At 50.8% G+C, this 18,715-nt stretch overlaps 2 protein-coding genes across 8 annotated transcripts; one reads left to right on the forward strand and one right to left on the reverse strand.

Annotated features, from left to right (window-relative positions):
* ACADSB (acyl-CoA dehydrogenase short/branched chain) lies at nucleotides 1–11,982 on the reverse strand. 6 transcript variants are annotated; one of them, XM_078592872.1, is made up of 12 exons: nucleotides 11,886–11,982; nucleotides 10,221–10,395; nucleotides 9,931–10,031; nucleotides 9,532–9,738; nucleotides 9,252–9,422; nucleotides 8,749–8,874; nucleotides 8,379–8,471; nucleotides 8,193–8,282; nucleotides 7,633–7,770; nucleotides 7,016–7,115; nucleotides 6,763–6,829; nucleotides 1–3,475 (listed from the first exon to the last, which is right to left on the reverse strand). In XM_078592872.1, exons 1-11 carry the CDS (start codon nucleotides 11,919–11,921, stop codon nucleotides 6,765–6,767), a joined length of 1,302 nt encoding a protein of 433 aa, XP_078448998.1. In that variant the 5' UTR covers nucleotides 11,922–11,982; the 3' UTR covers nucleotides 1–3,475; nucleotides 6,763–6,764. The 6 variants fall into 6 exon arrangements, with proteins under 6 accessions (XP_078448998.1, XP_078448996.1, XP_078448997.1 ...); XM_078592870.1 differs by having other exon boundaries at nucleotides 1–3,484; XM_078592871.1 differs by lacking the exon at nucleotides 1–3,475 and adding an exon at nucleotides 3,814–5,620.
* A 1,010-nt stretch (nucleotides 11,983–12,992) lies between these two features.
* LOC144717500 (large ribosomal subunit protein uL24-like) lies at nucleotides 12,993–17,536 on the forward strand. 2 transcript variants are annotated; one of them, XM_078592878.1, is made up of 4 exons: nucleotides 12,993–13,127; nucleotides 14,749–14,933; nucleotides 16,067–16,207; nucleotides 17,327–17,536. In XM_078592878.1, exons 2-4 carry the CDS (start codon nucleotides 14,766–14,768, stop codon nucleotides 17,453–17,455), a joined length of 438 nt encoding a protein of 145 aa, XP_078449004.1. In that variant the 5' UTR covers nucleotides 12,993–13,127; nucleotides 14,749–14,765; the 3' UTR covers nucleotides 17,456–17,536. The 2 variants fall into 2 exon arrangements, with proteins under 2 accessions (XP_078449004.1, XP_078449005.1); XM_078592879.1 differs by having other exon boundaries at nucleotides 13,017–13,127; nucleotides 14,752–14,933.
* The last annotated feature ends 1,179 nt before the right edge of the window (nucleotides 17,537–18,715 follow it).

Below are 18,715 nucleotides of genomic sequence, written 5' to 3' on the forward strand. Positions count from 1 at the left end.
TTTGAGTGATGATGATTTTAATGACAATGGTGGAGCGACAGTCACGAAATCTATTCTCCATCGACAGCATGGTGATCATTCAAATCAACATTATCACAGATACCAGTCAATATTTTTTTCATCATTCAATTATCATCCTCAATAGACAGCAACATTATCATAAAAAGACATCAGTGTCAATAACATCCCCATCATAATTTCATTATTATAGCCACCATCATACAAGACCGATAGAACGTCTCGTTGTCATCATCATGCCAATGGCACCTTCATCAATTAATAGAGGGGCCGTCATCATCATCACCACCATCATCAGTTGCGCCGTCGCCCTTCATATAACCACGTGACACCCAATTAACATTGACATCTCAAGCGACACAGAGACACATAATCACCATCAGCAGTATCATCATGATCATTATCAGCAATATCCATGAGCCATCCACTGCTGGATGAAGGCCTCCCCAAACCGTCACCACCTCCCGCGTGACCCAGCGATGCCACACTCCGTTACCAGCGTGAGCCGTGATAGTGACGATGGTGGAGGTCCCATGATGTGTGGATCATCATTCAACGAGCAGTGTTGTGCTGTCCGCGTTTGTGGCGCCTACAGCGTTGACAGCAGCATCATCGTCAGCAACATCATCATCAGCTAGTACCGACTATAATCACACAGGAATGTCTGTCCTTAACGCTCGTGACGTCACTCCACATCGACCAGCCCCCCCTCACTAATAATCATGAGCAGGTGACGTGCTCCAAATCGACACCCCCCATTAATAATTAGCGGGTGACGTCACTCCACATGGGGGGGGCAAAGCGCCTCCTCCCCCTCCTCGGCGTCAACTCACAACCCTCACTACAAAGGCAGAACCCTCACGTCACGTGATCTCCGTCACGCTGTTGAGACATCAAAGTAAAAAGGACGTCGTGATGATGAACGAGGGATTATCACCTTTATACATCAAAGAGGTCTGTGTCACCGCGCCCTTACAAATTGCACACGAATGGATGCGATGAATATCACGTCGCGGGCTGCTTTTCGCTTGCAAGTTTCAGATTTACTGCAATACACCCGTCCTTGGACGGGCAAAAGGCGAGTGATGATGATTTGGCAACATCATTCGCGAATCTGTGAAGATGCTGCGGATTAATATATTCAGGTAGAGAAAGAAAAAGATGGGGTAGAGAAAGGTCTCGGAGATTAAATGTCATGGAACCCGATTTGAATGCGAACACAATGATGCTGATGATAATGAGGCGATCTACAAAACAAGGCGCGCAGAGATCCAGAGCAGAGCACGTGACCCGCGTGCACGGGCGGCGAGACACACTGGGGGGGCGAACTTTTCCGAAAGCGCACCCAATCAATGTGCGCCTTTACACGGTGCACCCAATCAATGTGCGCCTTTACACGGTGCACCCAATCAATGTGCACCTTTACACGGTGCACCCAATCAATGTGCGCCTTAACACGGTGCACCCAATCAATGTGCGCCTTTACACGGTGCACCCAATCAATGTGCGCCTTTACACGGTGCACCCAATCAATGTGCGCCTTTACACGGTGCACCCAATCAATGTGCGCCTTGACACGGTGCACCCAATCAATGTGCACCTTTACACGGTGCACCCAATCAATGTGCGCCTTGACACGGTGCACCCAATCAATGTGCACCTTTACACGGTGCACCCAATCAATGTGCACCTTTACACGGTGCACCCAATCAATGTGCACCTTTACACGGTGCACCCAATCAATGTGTGCCTTGACACGGTGCACCCGATCAATGTGCACCTTTACACGGTGCACCCAATCAATGTGCACCTTTACACGGTGCACCCAATCAATGTGCGCCTTTACACGGTGCACCCAATCAATGTGCGCCTTTACACGGTGCACCCAATCAATGTGCACCTTTACACGGTGCACCCGAGCAAAAGGTATGGGGTCTATAAACTAAACTATTTTTTTTATTCAACCAAGTAAGGCCAACTGAGCGAAATATCTCTTTTTAAGAAGCGACCTGGCCACAAATAATAGCCCAATTAAGTGGCTTATCTTGTGGACATGTATATCAGCCAAATACTCTCAACGATGCTTCTAAATGTGAAGATTAAACCCGGAGGACCCGGAAAAAAATCCACGCGACCACGGGGAGAACATGAAACTCCAAATATACAAGCGTCGGGGTCGAACCCACGACCTCACGAATACCAAGGAAGCTCGTTAACATCTCGCCACCGCAGCGCGCCTGTGTGAGTCTGTGGGTCTGTATGTGAGTGACTGGTGAACGGCCCGAGACCGTCAACCCACTCGGCATGAGAAACCGGTTTTATCACGGGCAGCGGCTGAAACCCGGATGGGAACTCAGGTTTTCAAAGTCTGCGACCTCTGCAGTCCACACGAGGGCAGCCTCTAGCAGCCACCGCACGACTCGCCTCCTCCGTACGCGTCTCTGTCTCTCCATGTCAGACAAGAGAAGCATTTGCCCAAAACAATTATATCTGTAAATAAGATAATAATTTTACACCTTATTTTGGTATTTTAATCAAACATATTTTTAATGTCTCATAAATTAACACTATAAGTGTTTATAGTATGAGTACAGTTTATATATATTTTTTATATAAAGCATTTGTTACACATCACATTAGCAACACGGCCTTCAGGAAGTGCATCTTATGGGCTACACTGGTTCAACACCAGCAAAACTCTCAAAGGGCTTCGACATGCTGTGTCTCATTAGCAAAGTTAGGCTTGCTTGAACCATTGGTTAAACACAAACTACTCAATTGGTATCGTGCGCAGCAACAGGAATCGCTCCCTACTGGCAAACCAATGGCCTAGAGAGTACATCTCTTGAGTTTTCACCTAATTAAACTAAATACACGTTCAACACAACCCAAACCCTGGACCAGTTTCAACATAAAGTGTCTCATCAGCAAGTAGAGTCAGCCTTTGCTTGAACGAATGACGGTAAACCTCCAGACGTTTAAGAGGCGAGGACGTTGTCTGTGCGAAGGCTGCGCAGGGCGGGGCTCCCGCACGGCGCTCAACTCACGGCCCGAGGGCGCTGTGGCCAGTGGCCACCATGGGTACTGCGAGCACCGCCCACACCCCATTGGCACCGCCCACACCCCATTGGCACCGCTCACACCCCATTGGCACCGCCCACCCCATTGGCACCGTGGGCACCACAGGCACCGCGGGCGGTCAGTGTTCGAGGGTTCGGTTTGCGTGGGTCAGACTCCGTCCCCAGGGCACGGGCGTAGCTGCGGAGTCACCGGCGGGGAGGCGCGAGGCGTCGTGGCTTCGCGGCGCAGCTCGTCGCACGCGAGGATCCAGGGGCCGGCGCCGTGGGGAGCGCCGCGGAACGCGACGGGGCCCCCTCCCCCCGCGGTCAGCGCCGTGCCAACAGAACCGGCGGAGCGCAGTCTCCGCTCATTGCAGAGGCTTGCGATTCCGATGCAGCTGGCCGCCCTGGTAAATACGGCGAGTGTATTAACCGTGAAATACTATGCGCAATCTGCTTGAATGGACTTTAAGGATCCCGTGATATCATTCGAAAAGAGTAGGCCATTGTGTGCTGGCGTCATGGTTCAAATTTGAAAAATTATATCTAAAATTATTCAATCAGGATCACACAGCGGCAACATCCCCCCAACTGTGAAACAACCGCAGGCCCGTGTCCCACGTGAAACACAGCGACACCTTGACGCCCGACAACTGCCTCGCGCTATAAGCACAGCGTGAATAGCACGCATGGACGACGTTGCTGTTGAAACAAAAATATAAGAAACGTGCTTCAGTTTGTGAGGTTGACCTTACACGTGACTTTATTTTAAGAACATTTCGCTGGACATAACACAAGCAGCAGTGTGCGTGTTTGATAGAGCGAGGCCGCGTGCAACGTCACAGCAACGCAACTCCCAGTCGCGGCTCCTGCATCGGCGCTTCTCAACCACTCCACCACAATCGGGGAAATGGAAACTAAACTCGACACAGCGCCCATCGCAAGTCTTCACGTCACCCAAGTGACTCTGATAAAAATTAAAACTCATTAGAAGAAATGTTCGCGATTGAAAAAGGCCGCAATTTATTAAAATGATTGGCAATAATGCACGAGACACAGCCAACGTGAGGGTCCGGACTCAAGTTCTGGGTCAGGCCATGCAACAATCTGGCCAAATTTGTGCCGTGTGACCCTCCATCATCCGACATAACCAAATTAACTTGTCACGTGGTGCATTTAACAACACGCCAACTATGACTACACCAAGCACCTTGAGGACAAGATCCAGGAAGTAAGAATTTTTATTGTTTGATCTTATGATGGAAAGTTAGTCCATGGCATTATGTGGGCTAACCCAAAAATCAATAACGAATGGCAAGAATAACGGCTCGGACACGTGACCTATGCTGCATCTGACCAGAGGATTCCTGTATCGGCCGTGGCTTCATGGCCAGCAACCTCCTGGCAGTCAGCGGATGGGCTTGGCTCACTGATGAGCCCATGTAATAGCGAACCACAGCCATGTCTCCCACACTGTGCATGCACGAATGCCATTAATCAAGGCCCCGGCAGCTGAAAGACCAACTTGTACTTTTTGGTGAATGAAACCCATTCTTTACATGTTTTATGTATTTTCCTGTTTGTAAAACTCACTGAGGTAGCATTGATATAAATTACACTTAAATACATGAGTGACAGTGGCTTAGGAGTACTCATAGTTGCCGTGTCAGAGTCCCAGTGCTGACACCACTGAGATCCTGAATCCGGAGTTTCAGCCACACAGTCGCGACCATGGAACTGGGTTCTCAAGTGCAGTGAGTTGATGGTCTCAGCCCGGTTACCAACGACTGCACCAAAGACGCATCGTATTCAGTTTGGGTTTTTCATAATGGACGTTAAAGATCCCTTGAGCTCAATCGAAAAGAGTAGATCACCGAGTGACTATGTCACGGTCCAGATTGGCCAAATATGAAAGTGTCTCTGCAAATCACTCAATTGGGAGAAGGGACTTGGCGACATCACCCCCTGCTGTGAAACTACTGTAAGCCGAACCCCCCCTGGGAAACAGAGCCTTGCTTCGTGAGAGCACCCGCGCTATAATAAGCATTGTGTGATTATGAACGTACTAATGGTAGAGTGGGTGAGTGAGCGAGGATTTGAGTGAGTGAATGATTGGATGGGTGGCTGAGTTCCCTTGATGAGCAGCAATTGAAGATAAAGAGTTTCTGAAATACGGACACACATTGAAATTTACACTCGTCTACCACTCATCACTGTTCTGTTTATGCCTTTTCCCAAATTTTATATTAAGAGTCATTTTGACCATATCTTTTTTTATAATTTGATCGGGGTGTAGTACGCGGGGGGGGGGGGGGCTAATGATATTCTGCAGAAAATTCCAAACATAACCAGTCAGACACACCGAGGGACAAACAGCTGTTCCCACAGGATGAGAGCGAAATCAAAGTGGGTTCCGGTCCTTTGTGAAGCGACGAGCCGAGGTGGGAGATTTTCGAATATAACAACGAGCAGAAACAACGCACATCAGCCTTGCTGCGGCAAGCTCCGGGAGTGGGCCTCGAAACCAACCATGGGTGTCGTGTCTGGCAGAGGAGAGGGACGATGTATTGTTCAGTGCTCAGTTCGGCACTGACCGACAGAGTATCGCTGAAAGTTTATTCTACATTGAGCCATCCTAGGAGAAGGGCGGGAGAGGCACCCCAGGACGCCTGCGCGAATCTAGCAGCTGCAAGAGAGAGAGAGCAGTGGAGAGAGCGTGACCCGCGCAACCGAGAAAGAGTGTCGGCGCTGGCGAGAGCACCGAGGTTTCGACACACACACATCGACGCAGATGGAACCTAGACAAGTGTGAGGAGCAGCGGCAAGCAATCGACCTGGAGGAAGGGCGGAGAGCACCAAGCATCGACCAAGCGAGCATCGCACAGGACCAGCAGCAGCAGCAGCGGCTAACGACTAACCACGAGCGGAGGACTCGGAAGCCGAGCACACTCCTGCAAAGGTGGAGTCTACAAGGATCAACCGTGCCTGGTGTCAAACGGGGGTGACGCGCGGCGGCCAGCGGACGATTTAAATTAATTCATTGATGTCTACTCTTGCCTTGGGCACACGTTTCTTTATCACTGCTCGTATGACTATTGTCACATTATTGTTAAAGGACTTTCCTATCGCCGTGTATGGTCTCGCTACTCTGAGAAGTCAGCCTATTGTTACATTGCTCAGTTTAAACAAACTTAACCTTTGAGGGTTAATTGTGCGGATTAATGAGTAGGACATCTCCAGGAGTACTGTGTTGACAATTCCGAGCATAAAGTGTTCGCATATTAGAGTGTTTTTAGATATTAAAATTGCTTAACACAAAACTCGGAGTGATTATTTCCTAAGTTGATGCATAATAATCTTAATTATAAGAACTGTATCCTGCGGTGAGATCTGAAATCTGAGACCTGACATAAACACACTCAAATATAATCAGTAAAAGTTAAAGCGAGACTCATTGTATTATCACGATTGACAAACAACCCTAGACAACGAAGCCGAGCCTAATTATCATAATTGCATACTTTCATAAATTACATATTTTTAATTGTATTATCACAATAGGTAATACACCCCTAGACAACAAAGCCAAGCCTAATTAAATTAGCATAATTTCGTACAAAAACACATTTAGCATTTTTCATTGATTTTTTTATATTTTTCAAGACACAATATATACATCGCTCACGGTCACTGATCCATGAACTTTGCGATTGTGGAGAGCTGTATGTTGGAGGTTCCTTCGTAAATGGTGCCTAATAAGGAGGTGGAATGGGGAGAGAGAAGTCGCAGGTCAGGAAATAACTTGAACAGCAGGCGAGACATTGTGTGCTTATTCCTGGAAGATGGTGATGATGCTGGTAATAATGATCATGACAGCGATCCTGCTTTTGATGACGAGTAGATGATGTGGATGATGTGGATGATGTGTGGGACCGTACCGACTTTGCAGTCCCGGTAGTACTTCTCGATGGGGTAGCTGGTGGTGAACCCCACTCCTCCCATCCACTCCATGCACTTTGACGTCGTCAAAGATGCCACCTACACGGAGAGAAAGATCCCCCGTATAACCTTCGCTGTTAACGAGCACCTATGAAAGCCGACACACCATGCCCTACCGCCTTTATCTCCCCAATCCTAATGTTTACACACTGCATCGTGTACTCATTTAAGGCTGAGTCGACCTTGGGGAGGTCGTGGACCGGTTAAAATATTCGCCATCGTTGGTCGTGAGCAGGATTCGACCTCGGGTCACCGGGCTCGTAGCGCAGTGCGATTACCATTTGTCGGCACCAGTTCTGCCGTCAACGAGTGATTGGGGCGCCGTGTCGGCCTTCACGGTACTCCCTAAACAGCGCTGTCCCCCGTGCAGCCTGCGTGGGCTACATGGGGGACTCTCTTGCTTTGTGCGTACATGGTTCTTGTGTGTTCAAGTGTGTGTGTGGTGCTTGTGTGTGCAAGTGTGTGTTTGTGTGCAAGTGTGTGTTTGTGTGCAAGTGTGTGTCCCAACAGGCAGTTTAAGGATATATGGGGGATCACTGTATGTCTTTGTGTGCACCTCAGAGGTGAAGTACTTGGCCATGCAGGCCTGCGTGAGGAAGGGCAGGCCGGCCTCGCGCAGCCGTGCCGCGTTGTACGTGAGCAGCCGTGCCGCTTCGATCTGTGTCGCCACGTGGGCAATCTGGTGCTGCATGCCCTGGGGGGGAGGGGGGACGGATACGTACTCATCACCCGCTCGTCCACTCAACCTCGTGCACAACAACAACAGCAGCATGCACACAGAAACACACAATCACTTACACACGCACTCATATTTACACATGACGAAGACACAGAACCCCTGTACAGCCTGAACAGCCTGCTGGACCAAGTGCTGTTAGTGAGCAGTGCCTATGAAGGTCGGCACGGCAGACGAGGGAGTGGGTGGCCAACACCACACCTGACCGCCTTTGTCTCCCCGGTGGTGATGTTTACACATCACACCAGGTACTCATTTGAGGCTGAGTCGACCTAGGGGAGGCCCATGACTAAACTCAGGATGCCTTATTCGTAGTGCAGCGAGCTAATCGCACACTCACTGGACCACACGCGTGTACCACGCTCGGCCAGGGAGCGAACCTGGAAGTCGTAGATGCGCTGGCCGAACTGCTTGCGCTGCTTGGTGTAGGCGACGGCGTGGTCGAAGCAGCCCTGGGAGAGCCCCACCATCTGCGCGACGGCACACCCGCATGTGTTGTTAGCGTGCAGCGACACACGCGTGTCCACGCACGGCGTTCACGCGAGTCGGCGCCATGACCCCCTCACCTGCGCGGCGATGCCGATGCGGCCCTCGTTAAGCATACCGATGGCGTACTTGTACCCTTGTCCCTCCTGGCCCAGCACGGCGCTCAGCGGAACCTGGGTCGCATCGCGACGGGCGGAGAGAGGGACGGCGGCGTACAGGAGTTATCATCCTCTCGTACGTGTCATGGGATTTCTCTCATTTCCTCAAATAGGAAGCAGCGGTAAGACGCCAGTGCAGCAGTTGCCGGTGTGAAACACGTTCATCTTGCAGACACGCTCACCAACAAACACGCACTCATTCACACACAAAGACAACAACAACAAACACAGTTGCTGGCCACAGGCCCAAGGGCCCAAAACGCCAAGCGGCCAGCAAAAAGCAGCGGCGGACCTTGACGTTTTCGAAGTGCACAGGGCAGGTGGAGGAGGCGCGGATGCCCAGCTTGTCCTCTTTCTTGCCGACCTGCAGGCCCGGCGTGCCGCGCTCCACCATAAAGCACGTGATGCCCTTGTAGCCCTAGTGGCGGTCATACAAACGTACGAACACAAACAACGCCACACACATATACAACAACAACAACCGGCGATGTTTAAATACACACGTGAAAACGCGCAAACACAAATATACACGCAAATACGTGCAGGGCATTCACAACAATACACGTCACCAGGGTAGCTGATGTATAAACATCGCCACTAGGGAGATACACGTGGCTGGGTGTTTGCTGGCCACCTACCTCCTCGCCGACATAGGCATTCACTTACAGCACTTGGCCCAAGTCTGTTAATTACTATATGGGGGATCTTTGTCTTTGTTGTATGTGGGTGCATGTGTGTGTGTGTATGTGTGTGCGTGCGTGTATGTGTGTGCGTGTCTTTGTCTTTGCACCGAACCCTCTCTGGCGCGGCGTTGGCCATGACGAGGAAGAGCCCCGCGTGCTCCGCGTTGCTGATCCACATCTTGGTGCCGTTGAGGAGGAAGTGATCTCCGCGTTTCTCCGCCCGCGTCTTCATCGCAAATGCATCGCTGCCCGAGCCCTCCTCCGACAGGCAGAAGCTCCCAACCTGCGAGCCGGGTTGAGGAGTTCTCACGTGCGCTCTCGCTGACCACGTCTCTCTCACCCGCCGCGTCTCACAATCGCGCGCTCACTCACAGCGTCAGCATCTCTCTCACCGTGTCGCGGGCGAGCCGGGGGAGGTAGTGTCCCTGCTGCTCGGTCGTCCCCAGCTTGCGCACCATGGTGTTGATGAGCGTGTTCTGGATGTCGCACAGCACGGCGACCGAGGGGTCGACCCTCGCCAGCTCCTCCACGGCCAGCACCGACGCGAAGAACGTTGAGCCCGCGCCACCCAGCGCCACGTCGATCTCAATACCCATCAGCTAAGAGCCACGCACACGCAAGATACACGTGTGTGTCAGTGTGCGTGGGGAGCAGTGCGAGGGAAGAAGCAGAAATAGAAGCGTTGTGACCTGCAGCGTGGTGGTTGAACACGGTATCGATGAGTGCGTATCCCGTTTGTGTACGTGTATTCCCCGTGTGTGTACCCCCGAGTGCGAATGTGTGAGCCATACCCCCTGCTCAAAGAGGCCGTCGATGACCCCCTGGTGCATGACAGACGCGCGATCCATCTCCGCCACGATGGGCGCCAACTTATCCCGAGCAAACTTGGCAACTGGGGAGACATGGGAGATATGCGAGTGGGTGAGCGTGTGGGCGAGTGAGCCGGCGAGCAAGTGGTAGGATTGCCCTATCTCCGGGTAAAACCTGGACCGGTGGCAACCCTACCACAAAGGTTCCCCACGATGGGTCCGTGAGCTCAGGAGGAGAAATAGAACCCTGGATGATGTCTGCGGGGTCTCACCCGCATCTCTCATCATGGCCTCCTCCTCATTCAGGCTCTGCAGCGGGCCCTGCACAAGAGTGGCCGCGCCGTCATGGTGCGGGTGTGGTGCTCCGGACGATAGGGCCCTGCAGCAGCGGACACGGGCGCCGCCACTGCGCCACACTGCCGCCCTGCCCAGCCACCCCACGCACGCCTACACCACCGCGGGAGAGAGATTTACGATGGGTAGACACGTGTTCATTAATTGATTAAAAACACTTTCTGTGCGCAATTAACTAATTACACGGTAGTGTACAGATTAATTACAGCTATTTGAGTTTAACGATGCATGCGATTAGATGGGTATCCATGAGTCGATGGGTTTCGGACGAGTCATCAGTGGCCGGGCTGAGACCATCAACTTGCTACACTTGAGATCCTGGATTAATCCCAGTTCCGTGCGAGTCTATGGGTAGTTCACCTGCATTTGTTTAAGCAAATCTGACTATGCTGTCAAAACCCATCCAAAGTTGTCCTATTGAACCAAAGCTGCTGAAATGATGCACTTCAATCTCATGTGTGGCTGATGGGATGTGTACAACATACTTTTGTGTCGAGCAACATTGGACGTTGGAGGTGGATTGTCTGCTCATTTATGGTGTCAGACTGAGATCGCCGCTTTGGGCCGGTTCACAAATGAGAGGTCGGGAGTGGACCCCGCAGGGGCCCGGGAGGGAAATACAAACTCGGTGCTGCTGGGATTTGTTCTGGACAAGGGCCCCATGGATCGCAGCCATTGGCGAGAAGTGCGATTCATTGGCGAGAATGTTTCTGGAGTTGCGACACAGAGGTCGTTGTTGCTGTTAGCGGTGGTGGTGGTGTGAATCAGTGTAGGGAGCATGTTCGTGTGTGGCCCGCGGGGTTGATATTTTTTACAATTAAAACATTTCAAACCCCTTAAGATGCAAACACATAATACATTACACCCATAGAAAGCACGTAACAAATGGACACCAGGACTGTGTATAATAGAGTCATACACTTTCTTTTCGTTCATTACCGGCTGACTTTGTACAACAGCACAGACAGGACCAGCGATGCAGACAGAACAGCGGCAACACGGCGGAAGGTTTGCAAGTTCTCAGCCCATCCCTCTTGGGTCTATAAAATTAGTACCACTTTGTGGAGAAGTGGTACTATTGTCCTATAGATAGACTCGCCCCTGCCAGAGGAATGTGGAACTTCCACCGCTGGCTCTGGCTGCAAACATGACATGAGCACCGCATCAACGCCCAGTTGAGCAGGAAATTCCACATTCCCATGGCAGGGGCAGTCAATACAGTAGCTGCAAGGTGCTAAATGGCAGCCGTGGTCGATCCACTGCTGGATGATGAAGGCCTCCTCTCCCGGCCGCCAGTCTCTCGCTCACCACGTGGCGAGGACTCGGCCTCGCGGTCAGCTGCTCGAACTGAACTCTCGCGGCTGCGAGTCGACAAGTTCTGCGGTTCCACGCTCACGGAGGGAAACCTGAGAATCTTAACCGCGTCAACTCCGTGACGCGTTTGACGTCACCAAACAAACACAAGTGTGTGTTTTATATGTCACCGCCTTCAAATGAAAGGCGATGGTGAGGCAAGTGAGTGTGCGTGCGCGAGTTTAATGGACGCGAGAGAAAGGCCGCGATGTGCGAGGTAGCGAACTCGCCTTGGCCATCGACCCCACCGCCGCTGCAGCCGCCATGTCGGGGTCGTCACCGCCAGCTCGCTCCTGATTGGTCCAGACGGCAACACCCCCCTCGTCCCAATCACGTGACCGCTCCCAGCCAATAGCTAAATCAGTGACTTCGTCCCACACTGGATGACGCGCGTGCACCTAGCCTGGCACAATCGCTGCGGTGACGTCACCGCCACTTCTTCATTGAGCATACACAGAGGCACAGTGGGTAATACGATTTGGAAGCTGCAATCGTTCACACTATGCGACCTTATGATAATCACATGAAACATGTTCTTGTGATGACAGGTTTCACGTCTGTGAAAAAGAGCTTCATAGCTCATCGGATTCCAGTCGTGAATTCGAGGCACTTGGCCACCGCTCAGTTTGTATTCTCTCTTTAGCGACTCGCCCTGCCAAGCATGATTATTTTTCAGAATGAATCCATTCAACTCCGTGCTCGCGAACTCGGCTCAGGGAGTTGTTGATAGCGTGACGTCACCCCGACTCAAGCTCACTGTGGACTGGCTCCGACATTCGGTGGCTCATCAGCAGAGCCAGGGGCGCATGAGCCGGTGCTGGTGAACGACGACAACTCGTCTTGCTCACGCGCAGGAACAGTTGGGGGAGGGAAGCGTGTTGTCTGCTCATTCATGTGGCACTTACACTCTCTTCTTAGGTTTTTTTTCGGTAAAGTCACGTAGAAAGTAAAATAAAATAAAAACAAAAATCACGACGTTTCGGAGGCAACACAAGTCTCCGTCATCAGGTGGGACCGTCACAGCCAGATTAGCTGTATCACTCTCCACCACGACGATAATGATTCTATACTCTTTGGGTTTTTCGGTAAAGTCACGTAGGTGAAAAATATAAAATAAATAATAAATGACAACAACTAAATTCAATCACGACGTTTCGGGCGCAACACAAGCGTCCTTCTTCAGGTGGGGGGAACGAAGCGAAAGCACAAACACTTATTTTATATTTTTTACCTACGAAAAAACCAAAGAGTATGGAACAAAAACTTCAAATATAGAGATAATGATTCTGTTTTAGTTTCATGACAAAATAGTAAACGGAAATAAATATAGATTGACGTCATCTGTGCTTACCTTTTACTTCACTGCGGATGACGTCATGTCACTGCTCCGCGCGGTGACGTCATCACTCTCGCCCTACGTAATCGCCTTTTGGTGACATCACGATCTCCCTTTCGGCCGCCATCGCTGAGCGGTAAGTGACCGTGGTTCCTGGGCGCCGCGAGCAATCCGTGAACATCGACCCCATGAGGCATCCCCTCTCTCGTTGGGGGCCCAAGGAGTGCGGGGGGATATAGCGCCTGTCTCCTCGAGGGGATTTGGTGGCGTTGGGGCGAGAGGATGAGGCTCCCGAGCGGGCGGCGGGTGTCGGTCCATCGCGATGTTGGACCCGATGGCCGCTAAGCGCGGTGAAACCGTGTTTCATGCTGCTGCTAATGTTGAAGGGGTTGTTTAGCACGGGAATCACCGTAGGGATGGAACTATGGAGGGATTTAGGTACTTACGGGAGTGAGATGCGTGGTCGGAGAACGGGATGGGGACTGCATGGGTATGCCTTCATCCAGCAGTGAATACACCATGGGTGATGATGCTGTTATAATTGAGTAGTGGCAATGGGTTGTATTTAAATGTTGCGGTGGCGTAATTTTAATAGACCAGCACTATTGTGCGCGAGCGGCATGACCCCATCATTAACGTGGTAGGGAGAGACGACACGTTGAGTGGGTGAACTGGGCCCCGTCTCAGAATGTGAAATTTCCACCACTTGGGCAGAACTTTTAAGAGCCGAGTGCCGCCACGTTTGTCCGCCGTGTATAGAAGCATCGCCTCTGTGTATGACCCGCCTCTTGCCATGGGAATGTGGACATGCATGATTATAGTGAGGACTTGGTGAGGCCTTGCTACCGCCGCTGCCTGACGATTGCTAAACTCGTCAGTTGTGTTTTCTAATTGTAGCGGCGCGTTCTGCTTAACACGTGGGGCATGGTCATCCAGCATCAGGCCCTTGCCGCGTGTGGCCATGTGTATTCGTGCCGTGGTGTGTATTTTATACACGTGGTAAGTTCAATTAAAAACAAGTCGAATTTTACCACGTGGAGGTGAAAGTTGGAGGCACAGCCTTGCAGGTCGCTCACGCCTCTACTGGCCGAAGGAGCGCCAGAGACGCCTTCCTCTCGAGGGTGTTTGGTCTACTCTTCCGACTCGCGGGTCGGACGTCTTGGAAGACCTCGTACCCACATTGGACTCGACACGCCACCTGCTGATTGACAAACTGTAGTGTACCCATTTGTATACCGTGATGTTATGCTTTGTGGTGGATGCATCCATCACATGCTTACTGGGTAGGTGACGTGTACAGCACTTTGTCACGAAGCTGCTGGATGAGAGCGTCCCCATGCCTGGGAGGGTTATTTAACAATATTTCACGCTCGTCTGTGGGTTGGAGAAGCATGAAAGCGTATAAATACAATCCTGCAACAAATTGTTCTTAAAACCAGCTAACAGAATGTGTTGCCTCTGTTTTCTCCTCTCCATCCTTTCTGCTCTCCACAACTACACCAAACAACGACGCTACAACCACCACCTCCCAATCTCACCTCTACCTCCCACAACCACCATCCCACCTGCCACTCCTTTCCACAACAAACTACCACCTCCCTGCTACTCTACTTCCCTCTTTACAATAACAACCACCACCTCCCTGCCTGATTCTCGTCTCTCGCCACTAACAACCACGCATCACCAACAACACAACCACCACCTCCCCACTCGCACCTCTCCCTTCCCCTCCACAACACCACGAACACAATCTCCAGCAGCACCAGCAGCCGCCATGAAGCTGAACAAGTTTGTGACGTCGTCGCGGCGCAAGAACCGCAAGCGGCACTTCAACGCGCCGTCGCACGTGCGCAGGAAGATCATGTCGTCCCCGCTCTCCAAGGAGCTGCGGCAGAAGTACAGCGTGCGCTCCATGCCCATCCGCAAGGACGACGAGGTCCAGGTGCGTGCGACCCCAACGCGACGATGACAATAGTTTGCGTGTATCAAGCTTCAAGGTATCGTCATGACCAACCCGATGATGATGATGATCCCACCACCTCCCTCTGTTTGCCACTCGTCTCCACCATGAGCGTGGCAGATGCGGTCGTGTTGTGGCTTTTGTCTGGAGGGGAGGAGAGTTGCAGGAGGGATGATGATGGTGGTTGTGTTGGTGTAGTTGTTGAGGTGGGGAGGAGGAGGTGGTTGTTGATGAGGAAGAAGAAATTGGCCAGCAACGCCTTTCACCTCGGCCAAATCCAGCAGCTCCTGCTGCTACACAGGAGAATCGCAGAGGCCCTGGCAGTCTCCAACCACTCTTCTTTGACTCGCATAGAGATCCATATATTCACAGAGACACATAGATCTGCCCTTGCATTATCCCACCATCTGGCCATTAGTCGCCAGACTTGTGGAGATCACTTCAATGCCCATTTCTGTAACCGGCCATCTTTTGTCCCGCACACGTCCTACCCAGCGCTGCCGTTTTTTGCCAAATCACTTTTTAACACTAATCCTGTGTTTCTCTTCTGGACTTCATGGATTGTGAAAGGGATCTATAACATGTTTGTTGTAGGATGTTCAGGCATCTGTTAACAACCCTGAGCCAGTGATGCAATTCCACATTGATTTGGTGCAGGCGAATCTTCCCATAGGACAACCACTGTTGACTCCCCCACAAAGTGGCACTTGTTTTGTCGACCGATTTGAGGGACGATTGGCTGAGTGAACCCCAACGCAGGATTTGAACTCGCAACTCTGATTACGAGCCACTGGCTCTGCAGCTGAGCCACCTGGTCTCGTGTATATGGTGCTTGAATGCCTCAGGATCTTAAAAAAGTACCTTGTATCTCATCTCAAACATTCAAAGGAGACCCCCCCCCCCAGTGGCAGCTGTCCCTGTGTGGCAAGGTGGTCCAGTGTGCAAGTGGGAGTTCGTGTGCCGGAAGGGGGGCAATGATTGCGATGTCTAATCTTGTGTAGCTGATGGGATGTGTGGAGGGACAGATATGTGGTGTCTTCTTATTCGTCTTGTAATCACAAAGACGAGAGGCCATAAGTGATCCTTGTCACGTGTGTGTGCGTGGCTGTGGGCAGGTGGTGCGCGGTCACTACAAGGGCCAGCAGGTGGGCAAGGTGGTGCAGGTGTACAGGAAGAAGTACATCATCTTCATCGAGCGCATCCAGAGGGAGAAGGCCAACGGCGCCAGCGTGCACGTGGGAATCCATCCCAGCAAGGTGGGCGCGAGGGTGCAGGCGTTCTTGCTGAAACTGCCTTCATTGCCGAGTCGTCATCATCAATCGTCACTATTCCAACTTGTCATTATCACCATATTGTATAAGCTGCCACCATAATCACTGCTGCCAACACCATCATTGTCATTATTGCAACCACCACCATGGTTATTATTATATCATCACTGCGACTGTCGCTACTATCATCATCATTGCCATTTTCATCACGACTGGCATCCTTGTCATTGCTCCGGCCACCACTGGCATCCGTGACTTCCGCTGCTGCTGCATTACCATGTTTTCATCGATGTCTTGGTCATCCTTAACTGCTGTCATTGTTATCCCTAAAGCCACCACCATCAGAATCACTCCTGTCATAACCAAAGACAAAGGTCCCCCGTATAGCCTTTACCACATTGTTGGGGAAAGTGTTAGATATGAAGGTCGGCACGGCACACGAGGGCGTGGGTGGCCAGCACCACGCCGACTGCCTTTGAATCCCGAGTGGCAATGTTTACATATCACACTAGGTACTTAAATGAGCCTGAGTTCAAATAATCGTCACGCTACTGCTCCACACATCAGCATGACTGCTACTGACACCACCGTTGTCACAGCTGCTACATCATTAACTTAATTTCCAAGTTCACGACCTGACGAAGCAGCTGAAAGCGGTTTCATTGAAACGTCATCCTACGTTGATGTTGAATTCGGCCACCAAAAGTCTTAATCCACTGGTGTGAGGAGGGCGCCTTATTAGTCAGAATTAGATCAATACATTTTCTACGTATGAATTGCATGAAAACGTTACCATGGTATTGGATGGTAGAGGGTGAACAGCAAGAATTTTAGCATAAGACTACCACCACGACCCAACCCAACGCTGATACGGATCATTGTTGCTACCTTTGTCATTGCTACAGCCACCATAATTATCAATGGCACCTCTTCTGTCGTGGTGGTAACATCGTTATTGTCGGTGTAGCCAATGCCACGGTTATCCATCATTGCTAGTGCAGGTTATTGTTGCCACGTGCTTTTAGTCGATTGGTCGACTAATCGTGCCGGCTGTGGTTGTCATGAGGACTAATATCATGGCGGTGACGCCTCCTTGGCCTGCAGGTGGTGATCACGAAGCTGAAGCTTGACAAAGACCGCAAGAAGATCCTGGAGAAGAAAGGCAAGTCCAGGCAGCAGGGCCAGGACAAGGGGAAGTACAAGGAGGAGACGATCGAGAAGATGCAGGAGTGAGGACAACCAACCTCTTCCTCCTCCCCCCACTTGCCCGCCTGCCCCGGCAATTACAATAAAAACATCGTTGTTTCACAAGAACGCTCTGTGTTGGTTGTGTGGATGTGTTGGGTGGTGGAGTGTTTGAACAACTCCGACTGTTGGTTGCTGAGTATTTAGCCCAAAAACGTGAGGGGCAGCAACAAACAGGACTGTTAGACATTTTTTTATTGATAACAGTAATATTTAATTAAGCAAGGTTCATATTCTTGGTTCTTTCGGTAAAGTCACATACAAGGGAAATAATAAAACTAAAATAAAACAGGATAAAATTCTCACGACGTTTCGGCCGCAACGCAAGCAGCCGTCCTCAGGTGAAGAACGGCTGTTGGAAAGACAGCGTCCTAATGAACACTGCTAAGCTCGGCAGCGTATTTTTAAGTTGGGTCGGAGGAGAGCACCTTGACAAAGGAGTTTACATATCAACAGAGGAATTTAGCATATTGATGACATGCAGATATGGGATTAGTCACTACTTGTGGAATGTGTACGCCTACACAGCTTAAAAATACGCTGCCAAGCTTAGCAGTGTTCATTAGGACGCTGTCTTTCCGACAGCCCTGTTCTTCACGCGAGGACGGCTGCTTGTGTTGTGGCCGAAACGTGGGAGTTTTATCTTATGTTTTATTATTTCTCTTCTACGTGACTTTACCGAAAGAACCAAGAATACGAATCCATGCAGTCACGAAAGCTTTAAATCGAAATTTAAGCAAGGTTATAAGAGCTTGGGAAAATAGACGATGGGAGAATTCTCAAGTACGTAGAAGGAAGCAATAAGTGACCTGCAATGTGTTGGATGGTTGAACACGAAGCTGAAATGAAGGTCTAGTCGACGCTAGTTGTCAACGTGGGTGGACGAAGGAGAGAAGTTTCCAGGAGCAGTCACCATGGTGCTCACTAGAAGAGTGATGGTCAATTAGCAAATACCACTTCGTCATTTCTCCAGACTGCTTCACTTTGACGGTGATCGGACGCAGTGAGAGAACTGGGTGCTCACCCCTTCCGGAAGTTTGTACTTTGGAGATTAATTTGGAATGTGGTGAGCATTTGTATTAAGTTAATAAAGAGCGAAACAGCGTTTTTGAGTAATTTACAAAACCTGCTATTTGGAGGATTTTTAGTCCACGAACGTCGAGTATTGAGCATTGCACTCCTGATCGCACACACAAGAGGGCGTACCAGCCGCCGAGAACCCATGTTACAAGTACTGTATGGAGAACT

The sequence above is a fragment of the Lampetra planeri genome, chromosome 4 (assembly GCF_965212315.1).
Source record: "Lampetra planeri chromosome 4, kcLamPlan1.2.h2, whole genome shotgun sequence".
In the NCBI taxonomy this organism is placed as follows: Eukaryota; Metazoa; Chordata; class Hyperoartia; order Petromyzontiformes; family Petromyzontidae; genus Lampetra; species Lampetra planeri.

Excerpts from the sequence above, each read along its gene's own strand:
- ACADSB (XM_078592872.1), bottom strand. The coding sequence starts at position 11,921 with ATGGCGGCTGCAGCGGCGGTGGGGTCGATGGCCAAG. Across the intron at positions 10,396-11,885 it reads CGGTGGGGTCGATGGCCAAG|GCGTGCGTGGGGTGGCTGGG; the intron begins GCGAGTTCGCTA and ends GCGGTGGTGTAG. Across the intron at positions 8,283-8,378 it reads GCATCGGCATCGCCGCGCAG|ATGGTGGGGCTCTCCCAGGG; the intron begins GTGAGGGGGTCA and ends GCCGTCGCGCAG.
- LOC144717500 (XM_078592878.1), top strand. The coding sequence starts at position 14,766 with ATGAAGCTGAACAAGTTTGTGACGTCGTCGCGGCGCAAGAACCGCAAG. Across the intron at positions 14,934-16,066 it reads GCAAGGACGACGAGGTCCAG|GTGGTGCGCGGTCACTACAA; the intron begins GTGCGTGCGACC and ends GGCTGTGGGCAG. Across the intron at positions 16,208-17,326 it reads TGGGAATCCATCCCAGCAAG|GTGGTGATCACGAAGCTGAA; the intron begins GTGGGCGCGAGG and ends CTTGGCCTGCAG.